Source organism: Olea europaea, chromosome 13 (assembly GCF_002742605.1).
Source record: "Olea europaea var. sylvestris chromosome 13, O_europaea_v1, whole genome shotgun sequence".
In the NCBI taxonomy this organism is placed as follows: Eukaryota; Viridiplantae; Streptophyta; class Magnoliopsida; order Lamiales; family Oleaceae; genus Olea; species Olea europaea.
Window position 1 is genome coordinate 23,068,985 of NC_036249.1, and position 20,891 is coordinate 23,089,875.

The window sequence follows — 20,891 nt, forward strand, 5'->3', positions numbered from 1 at the left end:
GAGCAAAACATATCTTCTCTTATTTTTCTTTTTCGCAATTTACATTTTTGCAATTTTTTGAGTTTTCTTATTAAAAATTGTTTCTAAAATTACGAAATAATAATGTTTGGGACCAACAGTTATTTATAAAGGTTGTCCATAGTACACTTATTACTTACCTCTCATGTCCGATTGGATCAAATTAATAGAAGTAATTACATAGTCACACTAAGATTCTATTTTCAGTGCCCTAGCCATCATATTTTAATTAAGTCAAACCTACATGTTATCTTTAATTTTCATATTTAGTATCCAATACACAGTCCTCCCAATGCATCTTCTATTTCATAAACATGCTTTTATTCCTATTTGAAACTTGCATTCTTTTGTTATTATATTAGTTTTTTTTTGTTTTTGAATTTTTTTGGTGTCCACATTAGGATTTCTAAGAGGTAGCTTCGCAATGAGGATGTTTTTTTTTTTCCTCTTTTTTTTGTCATGGCTAGTGCAATGCATTTTAGGACGAATAGTGGGAATTAGACCACTAGCATATGGTCAATCCTAGTTTCACCTATTAAAATCACTCCAAACATTTAATTTACGTATGAAATCAACACATATTCAACTTCTATAAAGTTAACAAACCTACAAACTATTCTTGCACATAGGCTAAGTGATTGATGTTTAAAATATGTATGTTTCGCATCAATTACAACCTAGTTCTACCAACTCAAAAATTCATTATATTATACAATAATTTTCAAACCTAAGTAATAATAGAAAATGACATTATGCTCAATAATAAACTCTTATATGGATAAACAAAATAGAAAAATGAGCACAAAGTAGCACCTTTGGATCAAATATCATAAATGAAATAAATATCAAACATCAAGTCATCATTAGTCGGCAAGGTTGTTGACATCAAAAAATCGGAACATTTTTTAGTAGAGTTTTCCTAACCAGAACTTTGGCGGGGTTTTACCCAATTTTTTGGGTTCATTGGGTGAGTTTTGAGAATGCTAAGATTTCCAAGAGTGTAAACCCTACTTTTTGCCTTGATCCAAGACGGATTTTTGGAGTAGAATATTGAATCTTTAAATTTGTTCTTTCTTTAAAATTTTAAGCTTTTGATTTTCAACCATTTTCTTGTTTTTAATAACCTTTTATAGACAATTTTAGGGATTTTTAATTTTTTTTTTTTTAGAGTGGACATACTAATCATTACGCTAAAAGTCGTGAGATTAAGTTCAAGTTCTAATATCATTGTTAAATTTTTGGTATTAGGACACTTGTTATGTACGCTCATAGGTTTGCACGGAATATTATGTTGACATGAGCATATCAAAATGCATACTTAAAATGACGTCTATGTCCGAGACCATGTAAGGCCTTTATTTTCGCCGTTTGAATGAGGCTTTAAATTATCTTTAATCAAAGTGTTAGGGTCTTGCATGCTTGCTATTAGATGTTGCTTCAATTATCGAGGTATCTTATGCTTTGGTTCGACCTCGACAACCTTGATGCAAATGCTAACTAGTAGAAATTTGATTTTGGCTCAGTCTCTTTACCTTTTGACCTCTCAGCCTCCATCGCAGAAATTTCGTCCCTCCTCATCCCGAACTCTAGCCCATGATATGCACTGGGAACATTCTTTTTCGAACTCATCCTCACCAGGAATGATATAAAAGAAAATAGAGATAAAGAGAGAGGGGAAGAAAATCAATGTCAAGTCACAACTGTAAAAACAAGTTACCTTAGGCATAACTGAGGCTCGCTCTTGTCGCAAACTAACTACAAAACTTCACCGTGGTTAACTCGCTAGATTCTCCTCGAAAATGATACAAAATGGGACGCTTAGATAAAAATGAAAGGAAAATGGTGGAGCAAAGTCCAAATTTAAAGATCTGGCCTCTAAGGATCGTGGTTGAAATAGCAACTCAGGCAAGGGGTGTCTACTCGTTTGACAAACCAGACACCTGTTGGATGGTCGCCGCATGGCGAATAATTGGGAATTGTGCAACAGCTGTCTAGCACCATGGCAGCACGACGAACCCCAACATACTTTGGTCATTGCTTGGGTTAGGCGCAGACTAGCGAGACACTTGTTGTCCTCAAGGCTCCGATGTGGAACATAGAGGGACCATATCCGTGCTAATGACCCACAATCTCGATACACAGTGGCAATACGAAGATCATACATGTCTCTTAAGTTAGGTTGCAAACCTACGACCTGATCCACCAATTACATATCATTAATTTGACAAGTGACAAATGCATCGAGGTCAAATACTGTAGCTAAAAGTGAACATGACACTTTTTGGGGGTACTCTTCAACTATAGAAATTGTTGATGTCAAAAGATGATGGGACACCTTTCGGTCCGATTAGCAAGAAATTAAACGTATAGCAAGTTCGGACTTGTTTTGGTTCGAGCTTAATGGAAGGTGTGCTTGTTATATGTGTTTTAGCATAATAAACCTATGAACACCAAGGAATGTGATGAATTAAAGGCCAACTTTGTGATATATTTGCCCTCTTATACGTTCCTACAAAATGATGAATGTGATGATAGATTCGCATCCATGAAGCATTGCAACTTCAGAAACTGCTAGTTACACCAGTTAGGACCAGCCTTGATATTTTGGGAGCCTTATGCGAACTTCAAATATGGGCTTTGATGTTTTGAGCCTTTCTACAAAGAGTTTTAATATAATTATGAAGATTTAATACAGACAACTAAGTCCCCAAATTCGAAGAAAAAAATAAAATGTCAAATTTCAGCATTCAATATAAATTATAAGTGAAGTTTGGCAAATAGAATTATAATGCAATGGCAAAGGGGTATGTTGTTTCTTTAATCATTTTTTCACTACAACTGTTTCAAATAAAAATGCATGCGTTTATTTGAGTGATTTATATACAAAATTAGATAATGTTGACTGCAAATGATAGTGTAACAAAATAATGAAGATAACGACCGAATACAAATGAGTTTCTAATTTTATATTAATTTATAAGAAATTAACTTACAAATAAGAAGTATGAACACAAATAAAGAATTATTAAATTCAAAGTACTTTCAACAAACGTCTAAAAAGGCTATTACATAATATTAGAGCAAAACAATAATAATCACAGCATATATACTCCATAGTATATATTTTGAAGATAAGGAAGAAAGAAAGAAACATATAAGACTGTAACAATGACAGTGAGACGAGACCAATCTGCTAAATTGAATCGTCAAAATTTTAATTTAAGCGGCGATAATTTATTTATTCTTAGGTTAAAAAAATTTTGGTTAAAAAAATTATGGTAGATGACTATTGGACATGAACTATGAGGAGAAAAAGACATTTTGTTTTGTTAAGAAAAAGAGGAATGTTTGGGAGATAAAAGGATCAAATTAATCATATAGAGAAAAAGTAATGTTTGTGATATATTTATGTGATAAATAAATGTAAGAAATAAGTTTATGCCATTTATATTTATTTTTTTTAAAAAGATTTTTGTGCTTACATATGATAATTCTATTTTAAAGAATTTCACACACATAATTTTCGTTTTTCTTCAACTAACTATTTAATTTTACATAATTGAAGGCCCTCATCACAACAGGGCCTTAAACAATCACCTATCTCGTCTATATTCGGGCCCGCCACTCACACCAGTCGAATAGTTATTAAGCATTATTAAGCCATCGTTTAACAATTATTATTTTGAAACACTTTTTTTTACACTCATTTTCAACCGCACATTTACTCAATAAAATATTCTATATATAAACCCAAAACTTTTTCCTACTTTTTAACCATACATTTTCCTAAAAATCATTATTCAAAACTTTTTTTTTTCGAAATAAATTTTTTTTTAAATGATCGTGAGTGTTCGGACCAATTTATGCGCACCTCGACTAATCTCACGTAGCCCTGAAGTTTACAGTCGGGTACTCATCTCATTGGCTTTGAGGGGTGGTTTTTTCAAAATAACGATTGTCAAACAAGGCTTAAAATCACAATATAGACAAACAAACGGCACCGAAGTTAAAAAATTCTTGCTTGGCCTAGGATACACTAAGTTTAACACCTTCTCATACAACAATTCCCGCCAAATCTCCACCTTGCATTCAATTTTCTTCCCCAACCATAGTGACATTTCTGCAGATTTTTACACCATCTCTACACACAGCTGGAGTTATATACGATCTTTACATACACAAAGATTTAATCTACAATATACTGTCTCAATGCTTGGTAACCAATGTTGCTGGGTAGAGTTTTGGTACGTCCTCCGTACACTACTTATATAGAGCTCAGAATTCAATTCACATGACCCAATAGTATTAACTATTGTCCATTGGATGGGCACTAGGTGACTCTGTAAATGGGCTGCGGATTCCACTTGAGATGCAAGTTGAGCGTTCCTGTTTTGGCACCGTCTAGCGGGAAGGTATCTTTATATTCGCCTTCTAATATAACCCTTGTCAGTGTCAAAATGCATCTTCCCATGTAATCCTGCAGTCAAAGAAAGAATTAATTTGTAACAGCATGTTTGACCATGCTAAAAAGAAAACTCGCTTATTTTGCAAGTAAAGACTTGGTGTCAGAAAAAGAAAGATTTTGTGCTGAAAATTCAAAAACGAAAAATGTAAAATCTGAAATACCTCGAACTTGTTTGGCAGAAAAAATTAGTAATTGGTCAAACAGGCTAAAGTATACCGATAGGAGGTGTATATACAAGTAGCAGGGCGGCTCATTTTAGATAGATATTAGGATACCATCCATATCTATAAGGAGTCCATGCTTGCAGTCGATATTGAGATGGGAAGAAATAGAAGTAAAATAACTCATTTGTTAAAAGGGTAGAACGATTAAATCCACACGAAAGTCTCACTCTTTTGAGGACTCTTCACCAACTTAAATGTATTATGATAAAATGATGCAGATCCTCATCACTCACCAATTGTAATGCATCAAAAATCTTACCATTTGGCTCTTCAAGAAGTCCCTAACTGTAATATTAATGAGACCAACAATATAATAAGCTATTACTGTTTCAATTGCTAGTATTAATTAGGTTTTTCACAAAAAAAAAAATAAAAAATAAAATCAACCAAGTCCATCGGTGTAGATTGAAAAGTATGCCTATGATCTAAAGTTAAAATGCCTAGTAGCTATGTTTGCAAACTTGGAAGTAGGAAAACAGCTAAATAGCTAAATATGAGAGTTTAGTTTCATTAGCCATAAATTTAGCCCTTGTTTGGGTTCCATATGAGGTTTTAGGGAAAAATGTATTTTGGAATGGTGATGTTTTAAAAAATGTGTGGTTGAAAAGCTTTGGGTTTACTTGTAATATTATTTTATTAAAAAACGTATGATTGAAAAGAAAAAAGAGAAAATTGCATTAAAATTAAAATGGAGCCCAATCATGGGCTTAAATGTGTATGATGATCTAATAGATTAATGAGTAGATGAAGGGATGGCAAAAAATTCTGTTCAATCCGATATCCACGACCCTTGTCCTGAATGGAGCGGGGATGACCTACCTAATTGGGTAAACAAGGCAGAGCGAGTCGTTGCCCTAAAGAGAGTACGGGGAGTGTACGAGAAACATGATCCCCACCCTGCCCACTACCTGTCCATTTAAAGTTAAATTCAAATTTAAGTTTTTTATCAAACAAAATGAAAAGACTTATCATCATTTTTAAAAAGAACTTGGGTTGTTCTTAAGCCCCAAAAAAATAAAAATAATAATAATAATAAAATGATAATATTTACTAACTATAGGCGTAAAAAATAAGGCGATAAACAGCAGTAGGGCGTCTCGTCTGGCTTTAACAGGGCATGAGAACAGGGCAAAGTGACAAAAAATACCCGACGAGATGAATGATGGGAATGTCACCCCAATACCCGCCCTATTGCCATTCCTTCATAGATGTGAATACTCTTTAAATCCTTTAGCAGAGTGGTTGCACTCTCATGGTGCTTCTCAAATACAATTTAAAATTACTAATAGAGGTGAAAAAATTCCCATTCATGTCATTTAATGTCCATTTCTTTCAATCACTGCAATTTTCTTTACTTAGTAATTTTATCGTTTTCTGGCCTCTTCTTTGTGTTAGAAAAATATTCAGATCCTTTTTCAAATATAGATCTCCTCATTCGTTATAGGAGAGTTATGATGTACACTAAGGTTTGCAAGCACAAAGAGCTGGTGCTGCCTAATGTCCATTTACTTCTTATCCATCTTGATCCATATAACTCACCACCTCAAAATTAATTTGGAAACATCAAATTTACAGGAAAGAAATGAAAAATACCTTCCCAAATGTGTCATGGTCCCAGACTTCTATGATTAACATATCATGTAATCCATCCTCAACAACAAAGTCAAAGGTCTGATTCCAGACAGGATTCAAACTGTCATTCATAACCTGTAAAAATAAGAAGACATAAAAATCAAGTAATTGACATGTTGATTCAAAAGAGCATATTACTATCTATCGAAAGCAAACATACAATAAAAACACAGTAACCAAAGTGAAATAACTCATGCATGAAATGCAAGGGTTCATATGGGATAAAAAGAGGACCAATTTCATGGTAGATGCGAGATATTCCAGTCAACAGTAAAATTAAGGAGAAATATACCCTGGTTTTGTTTTTTGATTCAGTTTTCTTCATAATAAGTACCACGTAGGGGTCAGCTTTTCCCATTAGGTCTGCAGGTGCCAACTCTTCAGCTGATATCACAGTGACAGAAAGTACCCCTCTCACAATTACCTCCCTTCTTTTGATTTCACTACCATTTTCAACTAATTCTTTTCCTTCATTACCACTTTTAAGAACCTTCTCCAAGGAAGTCATTGAAAAATTCTGCACAAAGGGGTTGGCAAATCCATTTTCCATGCCATTAGGGACATAAAGAAGCTCCAACTGCACCTGAAAAAGTCATGATATAAAGAAAGAAAAAACAGAGGTTCATGTCAATTCAGAATTATTATTTTTTCATATTTTTTGATAAAATATCTTATAAGTATATATTTCTATATAATGTAATAGAATTTGAAGCAATTATTTCTCATTTTACTTCACAATTCTGACACTAGTAAGAGCTTAAGCTGATAGAGAGACACGTTTATTTAATTAGATTTAGTCTTCAATACACCCGATCACGTGTAGCCGGACGAGCACAATTTTTACGAATGGGGAGCGGCAAGACTTGAACTCATTACTTCTACCTACTTCAATACATGTTAAACCACATCATCTAAAAGTTTAAAAGGATTGATTATTCTTGGTCCAGACTAAGAGGGTTGAATTTCTTAGGAATATCTCAATCAAATGGGAGTTTAGGACATTAAATGTCTTAATGGAGCTTAAAAAAAGGATGACTATTCTATTATTATGTCAGGCATCATGTTGATCCAAACACTAGCAAAACTGAGATGCCATGTAAATGATTTTACTTTCCTGAAATAGTCCATTTTGTCCACAAAATATCAGTTTACATGCTAAAATGACTAGTTGTGTATATGAATATGAACGAATTACGAAAATTCCACATAAATGCCTATCAGTTGGAAGGTTCTTGTAGCAGTTTGGAAGACTACTAGCAAAATGATGAGAAGCACAACCACTTATCTTTGTTTGATAGGAAGAATAAATGGACAATCGACTTGTAGATCTAAAATTATAATATCCTTTTAATTTCAAGTCAATGTCAAACTTTAAATATAAATCACAATTGCTGCCTACTTATTATCCACACATTTCGAGGGACACCTAATTCATTATAATCTCAGTATAATTTTATCCAACCAAGCACAATACACGATATTAACAGGAGACCTAAATAGAGATTCGCATATTCAATCCAAGTTACAGAGCCAATCATGAGAATACAATCATAACAAAATCAACTTAACAAAAAAATGAAAAATAAAAAATATTGATCACCACATCACTAAATGTTTTTTTAATTTTATTTAACTACCTAATAATTTTGAAGGGTAGGACTTTTAAGATCATTAAACAGAAAGTGTTTTTCTTGATTATGGTAGACGTAGTCATAATCTATTCACCGTCCAGAAAGTTTGTGCGATTTCAGATGAGAACTTTTAAGGTGTTTCCATGCACCATTCATTGAATAAAAATGACAAGTTTAAGTTAACAATTTTCTTAGCCACCCTCACATACATGATAACTACTCCAAAGCAGGAATAGATTTCCCCCCAAGTTATGAAATAGTAGTAATATTTCTAGAAAAATATAATAATTGAAGTAATGAGAAAGGGATATTTTACCTGCCCCCTATTTTTATTGTCCCTCTGAATTTCCAAATCCTTCACCAATTTCAGCCACACGTCCTTCACTTTACCTGGCTCGAGATCACTTATCTGAAGTTGAGCACATCCAATTAGTTCAGATGACTGAACCCCTTCATCATCATAGATTTTTATTACCAAGTGCTGTGTTGATGCATCTTCAATTACAAATTCAAAATGTTCATTCCAGACTGGATTCAACTGGTTGTTCTGGGGGAAGAGAATAAAGGGAAGTAACTTGATTATGAATAGATAGAAAGGATGGTAGTGAACTCTTTAAAGGAACCAGAATAACAACTTACAATAGTCCTACTTTTCTTCATCCTATCGCGCAAGGGTCGCACATATATCACAGCATAAGGATCAGATTTCCCAATCATATCTTTGTTAGTCAACTCCTTTGCTTGCACAAGTTTCACCTCCAAAGTTCCTACAGGCTTGAGCTCAAGGTCACTGAAAAAAACAATGAACATTAATAAAAACTACCATGACCCAGCAGATTCAGGATTTAGTTCAAATCCACAGATGAACAACCAAAAATCCATGGATAAGAATATCATTTTTATTTTTGTTGCGTTCAATCTTATAGTTGTGCTGGTCATTTTTATTACTATCAACATTGTTATTGTTACTATGATCTATTATTGGAAACTCACTTGTAGTTGAAGAGAGTTTTGGATACCAAAAGTTAATAATTGAGTTAAGTTAGAAATAATCAGCAAGCGTTCAAGATCAGAAAGGCACTAAATCCCCATTATTTAAAAAGGGATCTGCTTAAAAAGGGATCTCGCCCAAAAAGATCAAATGACATCTACACATCTCCTCTCAAGCAGCTTAACCTTCACATTGTCTTACTTGTTTATGTTGTACAGACATTAGATTTAGTTAGAAAAAGTAGACTAAATTTAACAAGACATATCTATGGATGCAGTGATGATTGAACATAGTGGTAAAAAAAGATTTATAGGGTGTTTAGTAGGGATTAAAATTAGATTTTTTAGTAGATTGTGACAAAGTTTTTGAAATGTGTGGTTGAAAAGTTGTGGGATCATGAAAGATGTTGTTAATATTGATTGTTTGACTTTGACTTAGATTAAAATCAAATTTTAATCCATATCAAACACGCTCTTAAGTAATCAACCTCAAATTTATTGGGATTGAGCTTAGTTGTTTGTTATGAACATAACAAAAAAGGGGCAACACACTGAATTCTTACAATTGTCTTACCTATAATCTCCAGGCAAGATAGGTATAATTTTCCGAACTGGCCATGTAATAGAATCTTCAACAGCATCCCTTATCATGCTCTGTGAAACAGCAATACAGGATAATTTTATTAAACTTCAAACAACAATATAGGCAACCTAACTCCCATAAAATATGAATTATACAGGTTATTAAATTTCTTATACTGAATTAAACAGCTCACATGTTTGGATGCTTGCTTTTTTTAATTGTAAGGAGAGAGAAAAAGTACAGAGACTAGTACGTTTTCTCTCTCCCTATAAGGAAATAAGTAAGCACCCAAACATGTTCTAAGCCTTATTCCCAGTTAATTTGGGTCATTCTACATGAATCCTTGTGCGCCATTTCTCTATGTTCCTGGCTAAAAAAAAAATGTTTGTGGAAGTTCTATGCCGAAAAACACAAGTGATTTAATATATCTATTGAAATTATATTGAAATATAATTCACCCAATACAATATTGTAATAATATTACTTACTTATTAAAGCAAAAAGTAAATTGTTACTTTAACATTTTGTTTAATCTCTCTTCATTCTTTGTATTACTCTTTCACCTTATAAGCTAATCATAACCCCTTGTTGTAGTATATAAAAATACATTAATACTGTATACTCCAAGTTTATAAATATATATATACACAATTGTAAGTTTTTTTCCAAATAAAAAACATAATAATATAATATGCTAAATGTAACACTTATTATTTAAGCTTCAGTATAAGGAAAACATATTTTTTAGGAGACAAAAAGCATTACTTGCAACACTTTTTACTGAAACTCTAGTACTAGGATAACATATCTCACAGTGTAAAGATTGATACATGATCATTATATAGAATTGATAAATATCTCAATTCAACGATGACCAACCTGATCACATTTATCCCACAGATGCAATTTTCTTAAATGTTACTTCCATTGTTTCTTGCAACAATGAGCTAATACAATCTCCATAATAGGCTCAAAACCCATAACAGTTAAGGTTCACATGATCGCACTAGTTTAAGGCATTCAGGGCTGATACAATCTCCATCCACACAGAATATATTCTAATAATCATATGGTATTCATAAAAAAAAGATATTACGGACCTCAATGGCATCATAAAGGCCAGGTATAGTTGATATATCACCACCAATAACTTTAAGCTTAAAATCCAGCTTTTTCTGAAAGTCAAAAGAATGAAATAGTTAGCATCTTGATTTATTTATTCATGCCCGAAAGCAAACTTGTTAACTTACATATGCAGCAACATGAGTGGTCATAAAATTGCTCTACAACCAACAAAGTCATTTCTGATCAAATATTAAGGAGTATGCAGTGTATCCAAGAGATATTACTGTATAGCTGCATTTCAAACTAGAATTTCTCCTTGTAGCATATATGCAACTAACTTTTTGCTTGAAGAATCTCATAATAGAAAATACAGCACCTTTTGTCTCAATGAGAAGCATACAGCTCCAAAACAAGGCAATTCATCAACTAGCGGTCTGAAAATCAATCTGAAAACCCCAGTAAATCCAATATTTTTCACCTATAAAGAGAAAAAAAGATAGGTTAAAATAATTCCTATTAACAAAGCTATAACACACTTTATTATAGAAAAATCCCGGAAACATGTTGAGATAGTTACAGTTATTTTTTTTGTTAAACCAAAATATCAAAGGAAAAAATGCAGATGTTAGAAGCTTAAATAGTGCGGTTTAGGGTTTAGGGAGAGGGATATGACAGGTACAATCTTGTATCCATGTCAACATCGAAAGCTTCCAACTAATCAAGTAGACAATCATCTCTAGCACATAATCATTCTGATCTCTCTGTAGTCCCCATCCTAAAGAGGTTCTTGGCAATCTCATATCTTACTGAAGTACTTGTAAATAAAGCAGCATAAATGCATGCAACAAATTTCCTCACATTGAATTATATCTCATAGCTCGTGTACCAGCTTATAGCATTTAACCTTCATGTTAGCGTCTTGCCAGTGCTTCTACATGACCCTTTCCTCTTCTATGGTACCCTCTAGCCAATATTCCAGTAATAGGGCATCCAGAAGATATATTCTCAAATTCCTTAGAACATAAAGTTGTATCCAGATAGTCTTTCTATATAAATTTTAGTTAACAAACTACAATGCCATTCCAATTACAGAAAGTAAAAAGGACTAATTAGTTCTCATAAGCTACGTGATTTTGGGTCTTTAAATTGAGCTGTAAATCCCACTAATTCTTTTGAATCTCCTACACCCAAGCAAGAACCAAAAATCCTTCCTGATCAATTTCTAATGGGAACTCACTTGTTGAAATCTCGAGATGATCGGACCAAGATTAGGAATAATTGGAGTTGGTTTATTTTTAGAAATGATTTATTTTTATTTCCATAGTTGAAATATTGTAATCAATCTTCTAGATTGTAGATTTATTATTTTCCTTTTATTCTTTCATTTCTTGTACTATAAGTAGAGGTCGTGGGTTGTAAATCAGTAAGAAGAAATATACAGTTTTTCTCTTCATGGTATCAAAGCCATGAAATTGTCCTAATCATGTTAGAAACCACCGCCAACAGCAGAGGATCCACCTCCTCTGATTATTTCAATGGCGATTCTGAAACTGCTTCTGCCATAAAATCGGCAGAAAATTCATCCTCCCAACTAACAGTTGAAAAATCGAATGGGAAGAATTTCCGTGAATGGGCTCAGTCAATCAAACTAATAATTGATGGAAAAGGGAAATTGGGTTACCTCACCGGTGAAACGACAAAGCCAGCCTCAACCAACACGGCCCTTCTTAAAAAATGGAGGTCAGAAAATTTCATGGTGACTGCTTGGTCAGTCAACTCGATGAAACCATCCATTAGGAAGACCTATCTTTTCCTGTCAACGGCGAAGGACGTGTGGGATGCAGTAAAAGAGACATACTCAAATTTCAAAAATTAGTCCCAAATCTTTGAAATCAAAATCAAACTTTGGCAAACAAAACAAGGGGAACGAGATGGTGACTGCTTGGTCAATCAACTCGATGAAACCATCCATTGGGAAGACCTATCTTTTCCGACCAACAGCGAAGGACGTGTGGGATGCAGTAAAAGAGACATACTCAAATTCCAAAAATTCGTTCCAAATCTTTGAAATCAAAACCAAACTTTGGCAAACAAGACAAGGGGAACGAGATGTCACAGAATACTACCTTGAGATGGCAGGTTTGTGGCAAGAACTTGACTTGTGCTCTAAAGAGGAGTGGGAATGTTCAGGAGACAGCGCATGGTTTAAGAAAAAACTGGAAAAGGAGCAGGTGTTCGAGTTTTTGGCAGGGTTGAATCGAGATCTTGATGACGTTAGGGAACGAATTCTCGGTCCGAAGCCTTTGCCGTCAATGAGGGAAGTTTTTGCAGAGGCCCGACGCAAAGAAAACCGGCAAAAAATCATGTTGGAAGCTGCCAGTGATCGGACTCAACTGGAATCGGGACGGAGAGCTCAGCCTCAGCGTCAAAATGGATTAGGTCTTCCCATCTTGGGCTATTAAATAACGGGCTTGGATTCAAAAAGAGTGGGCCTCAAAATTTTAATGAATTGGGTAAAAATTCAGGAGGCGGGCCTGAAATCATGGGCCTCTATTCAAAAGGAGTAGCAAATGCCCAAGAGAACAAAAAGGACGGCCCTGGTGTGAACATTGCCGTAAACTGGAACATAAAGAAGACATGTACTGGGATTTGCACAGAAAATCGGTGAATTGGAAATCAAAACTAAACAAAATTCGTGGATATCAAGCAGAAAAATCCAAGGAGTCGATTAGCACTTTCAATCCTGAACAAATGGAGTAGCTCTACAAATTGTTATCCAGTTTTCACCCACCAAGTCAAACCTCCACAAATAATTCGTTAAGCTCACTGGCTCATAGAGGTAACTTCTTGAGAACCTTAAAATCCATCACACAGTCTAATGCAACTTGGATCATTGACTCCGGAGCTTCTGATCACATGACTGATTCCTACCACCTATTTTCTTCATATTCCACATGTGCGGGTAATCTCAAAGTTAAAATTGTTAATGGTTCCCTATCGATGGTAGCAGGAAAAGGGAGTACTAAATTTTTTGATTTTATAACTTCAGAATCAGTTCTTCATGTCCCAAATTTATCGTGTAATTTGCTATCTATAGGCCTGTTAACAAAAACTTCCAATTGCTCTGCTAAATTTTTTCCATCTCATTGTATCTTTCAGGACCTATCATCGGGGAAGATGATGGACAGTGCTAAGGAAAGTGAAGGACTCTGCTACTTTGAACAAGCTGATGAGAGTAAACAGTGTCAAGTTAAAATTTGTGATTCTGCGTCTGTCCTTAGAGATGTGAAATTATGTTATGGTATTTTAGAATTGGACATCCTCACATTCAATATATGAAACGTGTACTCCCTTCTATTTTTTTTGAATAAAAAGTCCGCTAATTTTCAATGTGAAGCATGTGAACTTGCGAAACATCAGCGCACATCTTTCCCAACATCTATATACAAACCATCTAGACCTTTCACCATGATTCATAACGATGTATGGGGGCCTTCACGAGTTCCAAACCGTACCCACACAAAGTGGTTTACCACATTTATTGACGATCACAATCGAATCTGTTGGGTCTACTTACTAAAAGAAAAATCCAATGTCTGTACAGTGTTTATAAACTTCCATTCCATGATTCAAAGCCAATTTCAAACACAAATTCAAATTTTATGTGCCGACAATAGCAATGAATACTTCAATCACATCCTGGGCGACTTTCTCCGACAACATGGGTTAATTCATTAAAGTTCTTATGTCAATACTCCCCAACAAAATGGGATTGCCGAACGTAAAAATAGACATCTCCTAGAAGTTGCTCGAGACTTAATGTTTAGAACAAATATGCCTAAACTATTCTGGGGAGATGTCATTCTCATATCTACCTATCTAATCAACCGGATGCCTGGTCGTGCTATAAATTTCGAAACACCTCTCCAAAAATTTCAGAATTACTTCCCAGCTTCTCGTCTCACTTCCGATTTAACCTTAAGAGTATTTGGGTGCACTGCATTCCTTCATGTTTACTTCAACACAAAAGCAAACTTGAACTTCGAGCCATTAAATGTGTTTTGATTGGGTACTCTCCTATGCAAAAGGGCAACAAATGCTATGACCCTTCCACGAAAAAAATCTTTGTAAGCCTTGACGTCACTTTTTTTGAAAACACTCCATATACTTTGAGAACACCTCTCTTCAGGGGGAGACCGTACATGAAGATCGGTTCTTTGATCTCAATCTCAGTCTTGCCCCCTCTGAACCTATCCTACTTATTATACCATCCGATTCTAGTATGTCATTGACAGGACACTTGAATCAAGGGGAGATGTAGAAAAACAACAAGATAAGGAGATACTAGTTTATTCAAGAAAGCCAAAGTCAAATACAGGAAGAATCTCACCTCTAAAGCACCAAAAGAGTTAGAACCGATGGTAGCTCCAGATCCTCAGCCCATTGCCCTCAGAAAACAAACAAGGTCATGTACTCTACATTCTATTTCGAAATTCATGTTCTATAATACTTTATCTACTGGATTTCGAAACTTAGGTAGTGATAGACTTACCAAAAGGGAAGAAACCCGTTGGCTGCAAATGGGTTTTCAATGTGAAATACAAAGGTGATGGAATAATAGAACGGTATAAAGCTCGATTGGTTGCAAAAGGCTATACACAAACCTATGGAATTGACTATACAGAAACATTTGCACCAGTGACAAAGTTGAATACAGTTCGAGTACTTCTATCACTAGCAGCAAATTTAGATTGGCCCCTGCAATAACTGGATGTTAAAAATGCATTCTTGAATGGGAAATTAGAGGAAGAAGTATTCATGACATTACCACCGGGCTTTTGTAAGGTTAATGAAGAAAAATGGGCATGCAAACTAAAAAAGTCTTTATATGGGCTCAAACTGTCACCGAGAGTAAGATTTAACAAATTTGCGAAAGTTTTTAAAAAATCAAAGATATCATCAAGGACAATCAAATCACACTATGTTCCTTCGACTATTTGAAGATGGCACTAAAACGAATTTCATTGTATTTGTGGATGATATTATTTTGACAAGAGACAATATAATAGAGATGGAAAGGTTAAAGAAGAGTCTTGCCACTAAATTTGAAGTAAAAGATTAGGGACCAATGCGATATTTCCTAGGAATAGAAGTTGCCAGATCAAGACAAGGCATCAGTACATCACAACGAAAATATGCTATTGATCTTCTAACCGAGACTGGCATGCTAGGATGTAAATCAAGTGACACACCGCTTGATGTGGGAAATAAAATTAAAGATGGAGATAATCCGATAGAAATTGATAGATATCAAAGATTGGTTGGAAAATTAATTTACTTGTCAAACACCAGACCTAGCATCGCATTTGCAGTCAGTCTAGTAAGCCAACATATGCATGCTCCAAAAGAAAATCATCTAGAAGCTGTCTATAAGATACTCAGATACCTCAAAGGCTCCCCGAGAAGAGGACTACTATTCAAACAGGGTGAAAGGAAAGAAGTTGAGATTTTCATAGATGCAAATTGGGCAGGATCGATAGATGACAGGAGGTCTACTACAGGTTACTGTACCTTTGTATGGAGAAATCTAGTAACTTGGAAAAGCAAGAAACAGAATGTAGTTGTCAGAAGTAGTGCTGAAGCTGAGTTCAGAGCTGATGCACAAAGAATGTGTGAAGGACTGTGGTTGAAGAAACTTTTGGAAGAATTACACGTCACAATGAAGTTGTCAATCAAACTTTATTGTGATAATAAAGCAGCGATTAACATTTCCTTAACCCAATTCAGCATGATAGAACTAAACATGTGGAGGTGGACTGACACTTTATTAAAGAAAAGGTCAAGGATAGAACTATCTGTATAACCTATGTTCCCACACAAGCACAAACTGCAAATATCTTCACCAAAGGACTACCCAAACAAAGATTCGATGATTTCATCTTCAAGTTGGATTTGATCAACATTTATGATTCAACTTGAGGGGGAGTGTTGAAATCTCAAGATGATCGGACCAAGATTAGAAATAATTGGAGTTGGTTTATTTTTAAAAATGATTTATTTTTATTTCCATAGTTGAAATATTGTAATCAATCCTCTAGATTGTAGATTTATTATTTTCCTTTTATTCTTTCCGTTCTTGTACTATAAGTAGAGGTCGTGGGTTGTAAATCAATAAGAAGAATATACAATTTTTCTCTTCATCACTCTCATCATATTTCTAGCCTAGCCTATCTCACCTAATAGGTTATTGGAAATAAATAGCATTTTTGTCAACATTAGAGATAGCACAGTTTTTCCATCCTAATCTCATGGCTGCAGCATATATTGAGCTGTTGCAAGGTTACCAACTCAGTATGCGATGTGAGATTCACAACTACAGCATCAGACTCAGAACCAAAGCCATTGAAGATATACATCAATAGATCCTTATCTGTTATAGGATTACCAGTAAATTGCAGAGTATGGAAGATCTCCTTCATCTTGAGGAAGTAATCCCCAATCGATGAATCTTCTTTCTTTGTGGATAGAAGAGCAGCACAAAGATGGAGTAAATGAATCTTCGATTGAGAAACGAACAGTCACCCAAACCTTTGCCAAACCTGACTGGTGGTGGCACAGCTGACATGTCCGAACATAGATTCAGAGACATATCCAAGCAACAAACTCATAAGAGGTTGATCTGTCCTCAGCCAGAACATATAATTGGTGTTGAGTAGCATCACACTTTCACCGTTGTCACTAGATCTGGACATAATGAACTTCTGAGGACAGATCGGGTCACAAATCCTTCCAAATCATAAATGTTGGAACACTTGCGATCTCCAAATATTATAGTTCATACACCTAGATTAATCGGAACAAGTAGAAGCGTAGGAAGAATGGTCGGAGGAGCAATCGGAGCAACACAGACCATATCGTAGACAGCTTGCTACCAGCATCAGCTCCACCGGAAGAAGAATCACTCTTGACACCAGAATCCATGGTAGTCAGGCAAGACGTTCTGATACCGAGTTAGTATATGAAAGAGAAGAAGAGACCACTGGGGTTTACACAAATAATAAATGGGTACATATGTCTATATACACAAGACATAAACGCTATTGTACGAGTAGAAAATTTACACAAATGCTAATTAACTCGGATAAGTTAGAGTATACAAGAGAAGAAGAGAACTAGGAGATTGGCTTGATGGAGAATAATAGGTGGATGACTATTATCAGTGCAGCAGTGCATCTCATGCATAGTACAACACTACATCGACCCTAAGATTTGGAAGGTTCTTTAAGTCAGAACTCAGAAGTTGGCACGAATTAATAAAAATCAAAAATATGTTACATGCTTAAGTTATTTATTCCTTGCTGACACTAATATAAAATTCAGCCTAATAGTGGCATACAGTTAAATTTAAGTGCATGTTTGAATTGACTTAACTAATAAGTAGATGAAAAAGGAGTGGTGGATTTTTCGTGAGTCCTACCAAAAGTGTGAATAATAAGTAAGTGGTAGTTGTGAGTAGTTGTGGGTCTTATAAAATGTTCGTAGTTAAATGAAAGTTTGACAAAACTTAAACTTTAAGTGAATCCACATATGCACTAAACATATTGCATGCATTAATATGCGTGTAATTATGTATACATTCATCTAAGGGAAGATCAAGCAACCAAGGAAATGATTAGTCACAAGATGGAACGCACGAGTTCAAGAAAAGAAAAAAGAAAAAGGGAATAAAGACACTACAAGTTACCTGGACAGGGAGAGCAACACCAAGATAAGTTTTAATATCGAGAATTATACTTGGGTTTCCATCCCACTGCATCTCTAACTCCATGGTGATACCTTCGGTACCATCTTCAATAATGGAAACTCCTGAACAACTCTACAAATTAGTAATGGCATTAATCTTTTCATTTCAATAGTCATAAAAGAAGCAATCTCATACACATTCCTATTGACACAGCTCCTTAGGGAAGATACTGCTGAGGCCAATAAAAAAAGAAATAAAAGATAGAAGAATCACTGTGTCCAAATCCAAATACCTTCCAATTAGTAAGATAAATTCTTAGATTAGCTCATATGGCAAACATAAGTTAGCATCCCGTATTTCATCAACTGTCTGCTGTCCTTCAGGATACGACATAATGCAAGCACTAGAAATCCTTTTGCTTTACCAGAAAATAGCTTGATATGGTTAATCTCATTATCACTTTTTAATTGTTGAGGTGATAAATCCATCTTGACACATCCATCATACAACACCTTGAATTCCACATGGTCAGCTTTTATACGAGTACGAAATTCTAACTTGTGGACTGTCTCTATATCTCAATGCCTAGTACCCTGTAAAGTGTAAATATTTGGCAATTAACTCCCCTTTCAAAGCCTGGAATTTTCTTCCATCAATATATGGGTTCCATACACCCTATTGACTTTAGTTATGCCAACTGAGAGTGTGCCTAATTTTAGGCACTAAAATGATGGCTGAACTGTCCACCAAATTTTTAATCAGCCGATCAATTTTCTACTTTCTTTCTTTCAAGCTCCATCTTTCCTTGTGTGAATGCCCACAACCATAAGATGATGATGTCATCTAGGGTAAATGTGCACATTACCTTGAAAGAATGTTAGATAAAATGTCAAAAAAAAAAAAAAAAAAAAAAAGATTTTTTTTTCCCTGTTTCTACAAAGAAAGGAAAGAGGAGAATGAATCTGGCAGCTTAACTAATGGTCTTGACCGAAAATTTTATATCAAATTAAATGCTCGAAAATCCAACCTGTGAATTGAGGCGCTACAGTTCCAAGCGTTAACTTGGAGAATGTCAAAGAAGCCAATATCATTGGTCTATATTGCTCCAAGATTGGTTCTACATTCGCCTTTATGAGCTCAGACGCTGCCTTCAAACTCAATTAAGAAAATTTACCACAACAGATCAAAAAATACTAAAAAACTCTTTTATACAAAACATAAACTGAAAATTATACCTCACTGACATATGGCCATATCTTTTCGAGGTGAAGATTAAGCCAAGTCAACTGAAAATGCATAAAAAAATAGATAAATGATTGACTACATTGCTTCACACATTTACATGCAGGTTCTATGTACAGTTTACAAAGTGGGAACAAAAAAATAAAAATAAAAATAAAAATCTAACCTTCTGGCGCTGGGAGAACACAACCCATGAAGGGTAATACTCCGGTGATAGTAATTTTCTAGAATCTTCCACTGTCATTCTAGCAAACGACGCAATTGTAGTAGCCTTTGAATTTCCACCAAAAAATTTTTTATAATAAAATAAAAAAATCTCAGTTCTATAAAGGATTTCATGTTCCATACACGACTAGTAAATAATTTACAACTTACAAGGTCGGAGCGTTGCTTGGATCGAGCATTTTCCGATCGAACAAAAACAACAACTAAACCCAGCCCGAAAATCACTCCAATGACTAAACCCACTACGAATCCCATTGTTATTCAAGTAGTAAACAGATCCAACTTCAACTCGTAATTCACTGGCGTGTTTTTCAATACTGATTTAGATTTTGTGTGTGGTGTGTGGGTTTTTGAGTTCGTTGGATTCCGGGGTGAGTGGGGTTGGGAAGAGTGATTAATTGTAGGATTAATTAGAATCCTGTAATCTGTTCTTAAATTTTCCTAATAATTGTAATTACTAATTCGTCGTAATCAAGAAATGGACAGCCAAAAATCCAATTGGGTATTGGGAACTGGTTTACACTGAAATGCATACCATTGCATGCTTGATTAATCTACTGTACCGTAAGTTGAAAGGGCGAAAAATCGTCATGAATATACTTGACTAGTTGTGGAACTGTACGAAAAACAGCTGTAGGAAATCATTCAAGGGTCCGAAAGATATGATGCCGACATCAGAGCTGAGTCAGCTGACATAGATTTTTGAAGTGGATAAAAATCGTATGAAAGCATATATATATATATATATATATATATTAATTAATTGAGGAACTGCAGGCGAACTAACTGTAGGGGAATTATAAAGCCATTTTTGCTTTAAAAAAGTTACCTATTATAAAGGGTCCGAAAAGCGTGTTTTGCCGACATACGAGCTGACCCCACAAAGGAATTATTTAAAGCCCCGTTTGAGTCACTTCCTTTCCAAAAAAATATATACATATATATACTTTTAAACAATGATTTGATATCATTTTAATAGTATATTTTTTAATAAAATAATATTACACACAAATTTAAATTTTTATTTTATTTTTTAACCACATATTTCCTATCGATACATATTCAAAAATAC

At 34.7% G+C, this 20,891-nt stretch overlaps 1 protein-coding gene across 2 annotated transcripts; it reads right to left on the reverse strand.

Moving 5' to 3' along the window:
• Window positions 1-4,001: 4,001 nt before the first annotated feature.
• On the reverse strand, window positions 4,002-20,460 carry LOC111407922 (synaptotagmin-5-like). 2 transcript variants are annotated; one of them, XM_023037638.1, is made up of 14 exons: window positions 19,970-20,460; window positions 19,761-19,865; window positions 19,588-19,638; window positions 19,380-19,500; window positions 18,353-18,474; window positions 10,985-11,086; window positions 10,794-10,826; window positions 10,644-10,718; window positions 9,535-9,614; window positions 8,610-8,760; window positions 8,287-8,517; window positions 6,632-6,922; window positions 6,301-6,414; window positions 4,002-4,495 (listed from the first exon to the last, which is right to left on the reverse strand). In XM_023037638.1, exons 1-14 carry the CDS (start codon window positions 20,072-20,074, stop codon window positions 4,349-4,351), a joined length of 1,728 nt encoding a protein of 575 aa, XP_022893406.1. In that variant the 5' UTR covers window positions 20,075-20,460; the 3' UTR covers window positions 4,002-4,348. The 2 variants fall into 2 exon arrangements, with proteins under 2 accessions (XP_022893406.1, XP_022893407.1); XM_023037639.1 differs by lacking the exon at window positions 10,794-10,826 and having other exon boundaries at window positions 19,970-20,456.
• Window positions 20,461-20,891: the final 431 nt, after the last annotated feature.

Bases quoted from the DNA above. Each gene is read 5' to 3' on its own strand.
- LOC111407922 (XM_023037638.1), bottom strand. From the start codon at position 20,074: ATGGGATTCGTAGTGGGTTTAGTCATTGGAGTGATTTTCGGGCTGGGT. The intron at 19,866-19,969 runs GTAAGTTGTAAA...GGAAATTCAAAG, and splicing joins CCAAGCAACGCTCCGACCTT to GCTACTACAATTGCGTCGTT. The intron at 4,496-6,300 runs GTATTTTTCATT...CTTTGACTGCAG, and splicing joins ACCATGACACATTTGGGAAG to GATTACATGGGAAGATGCAT.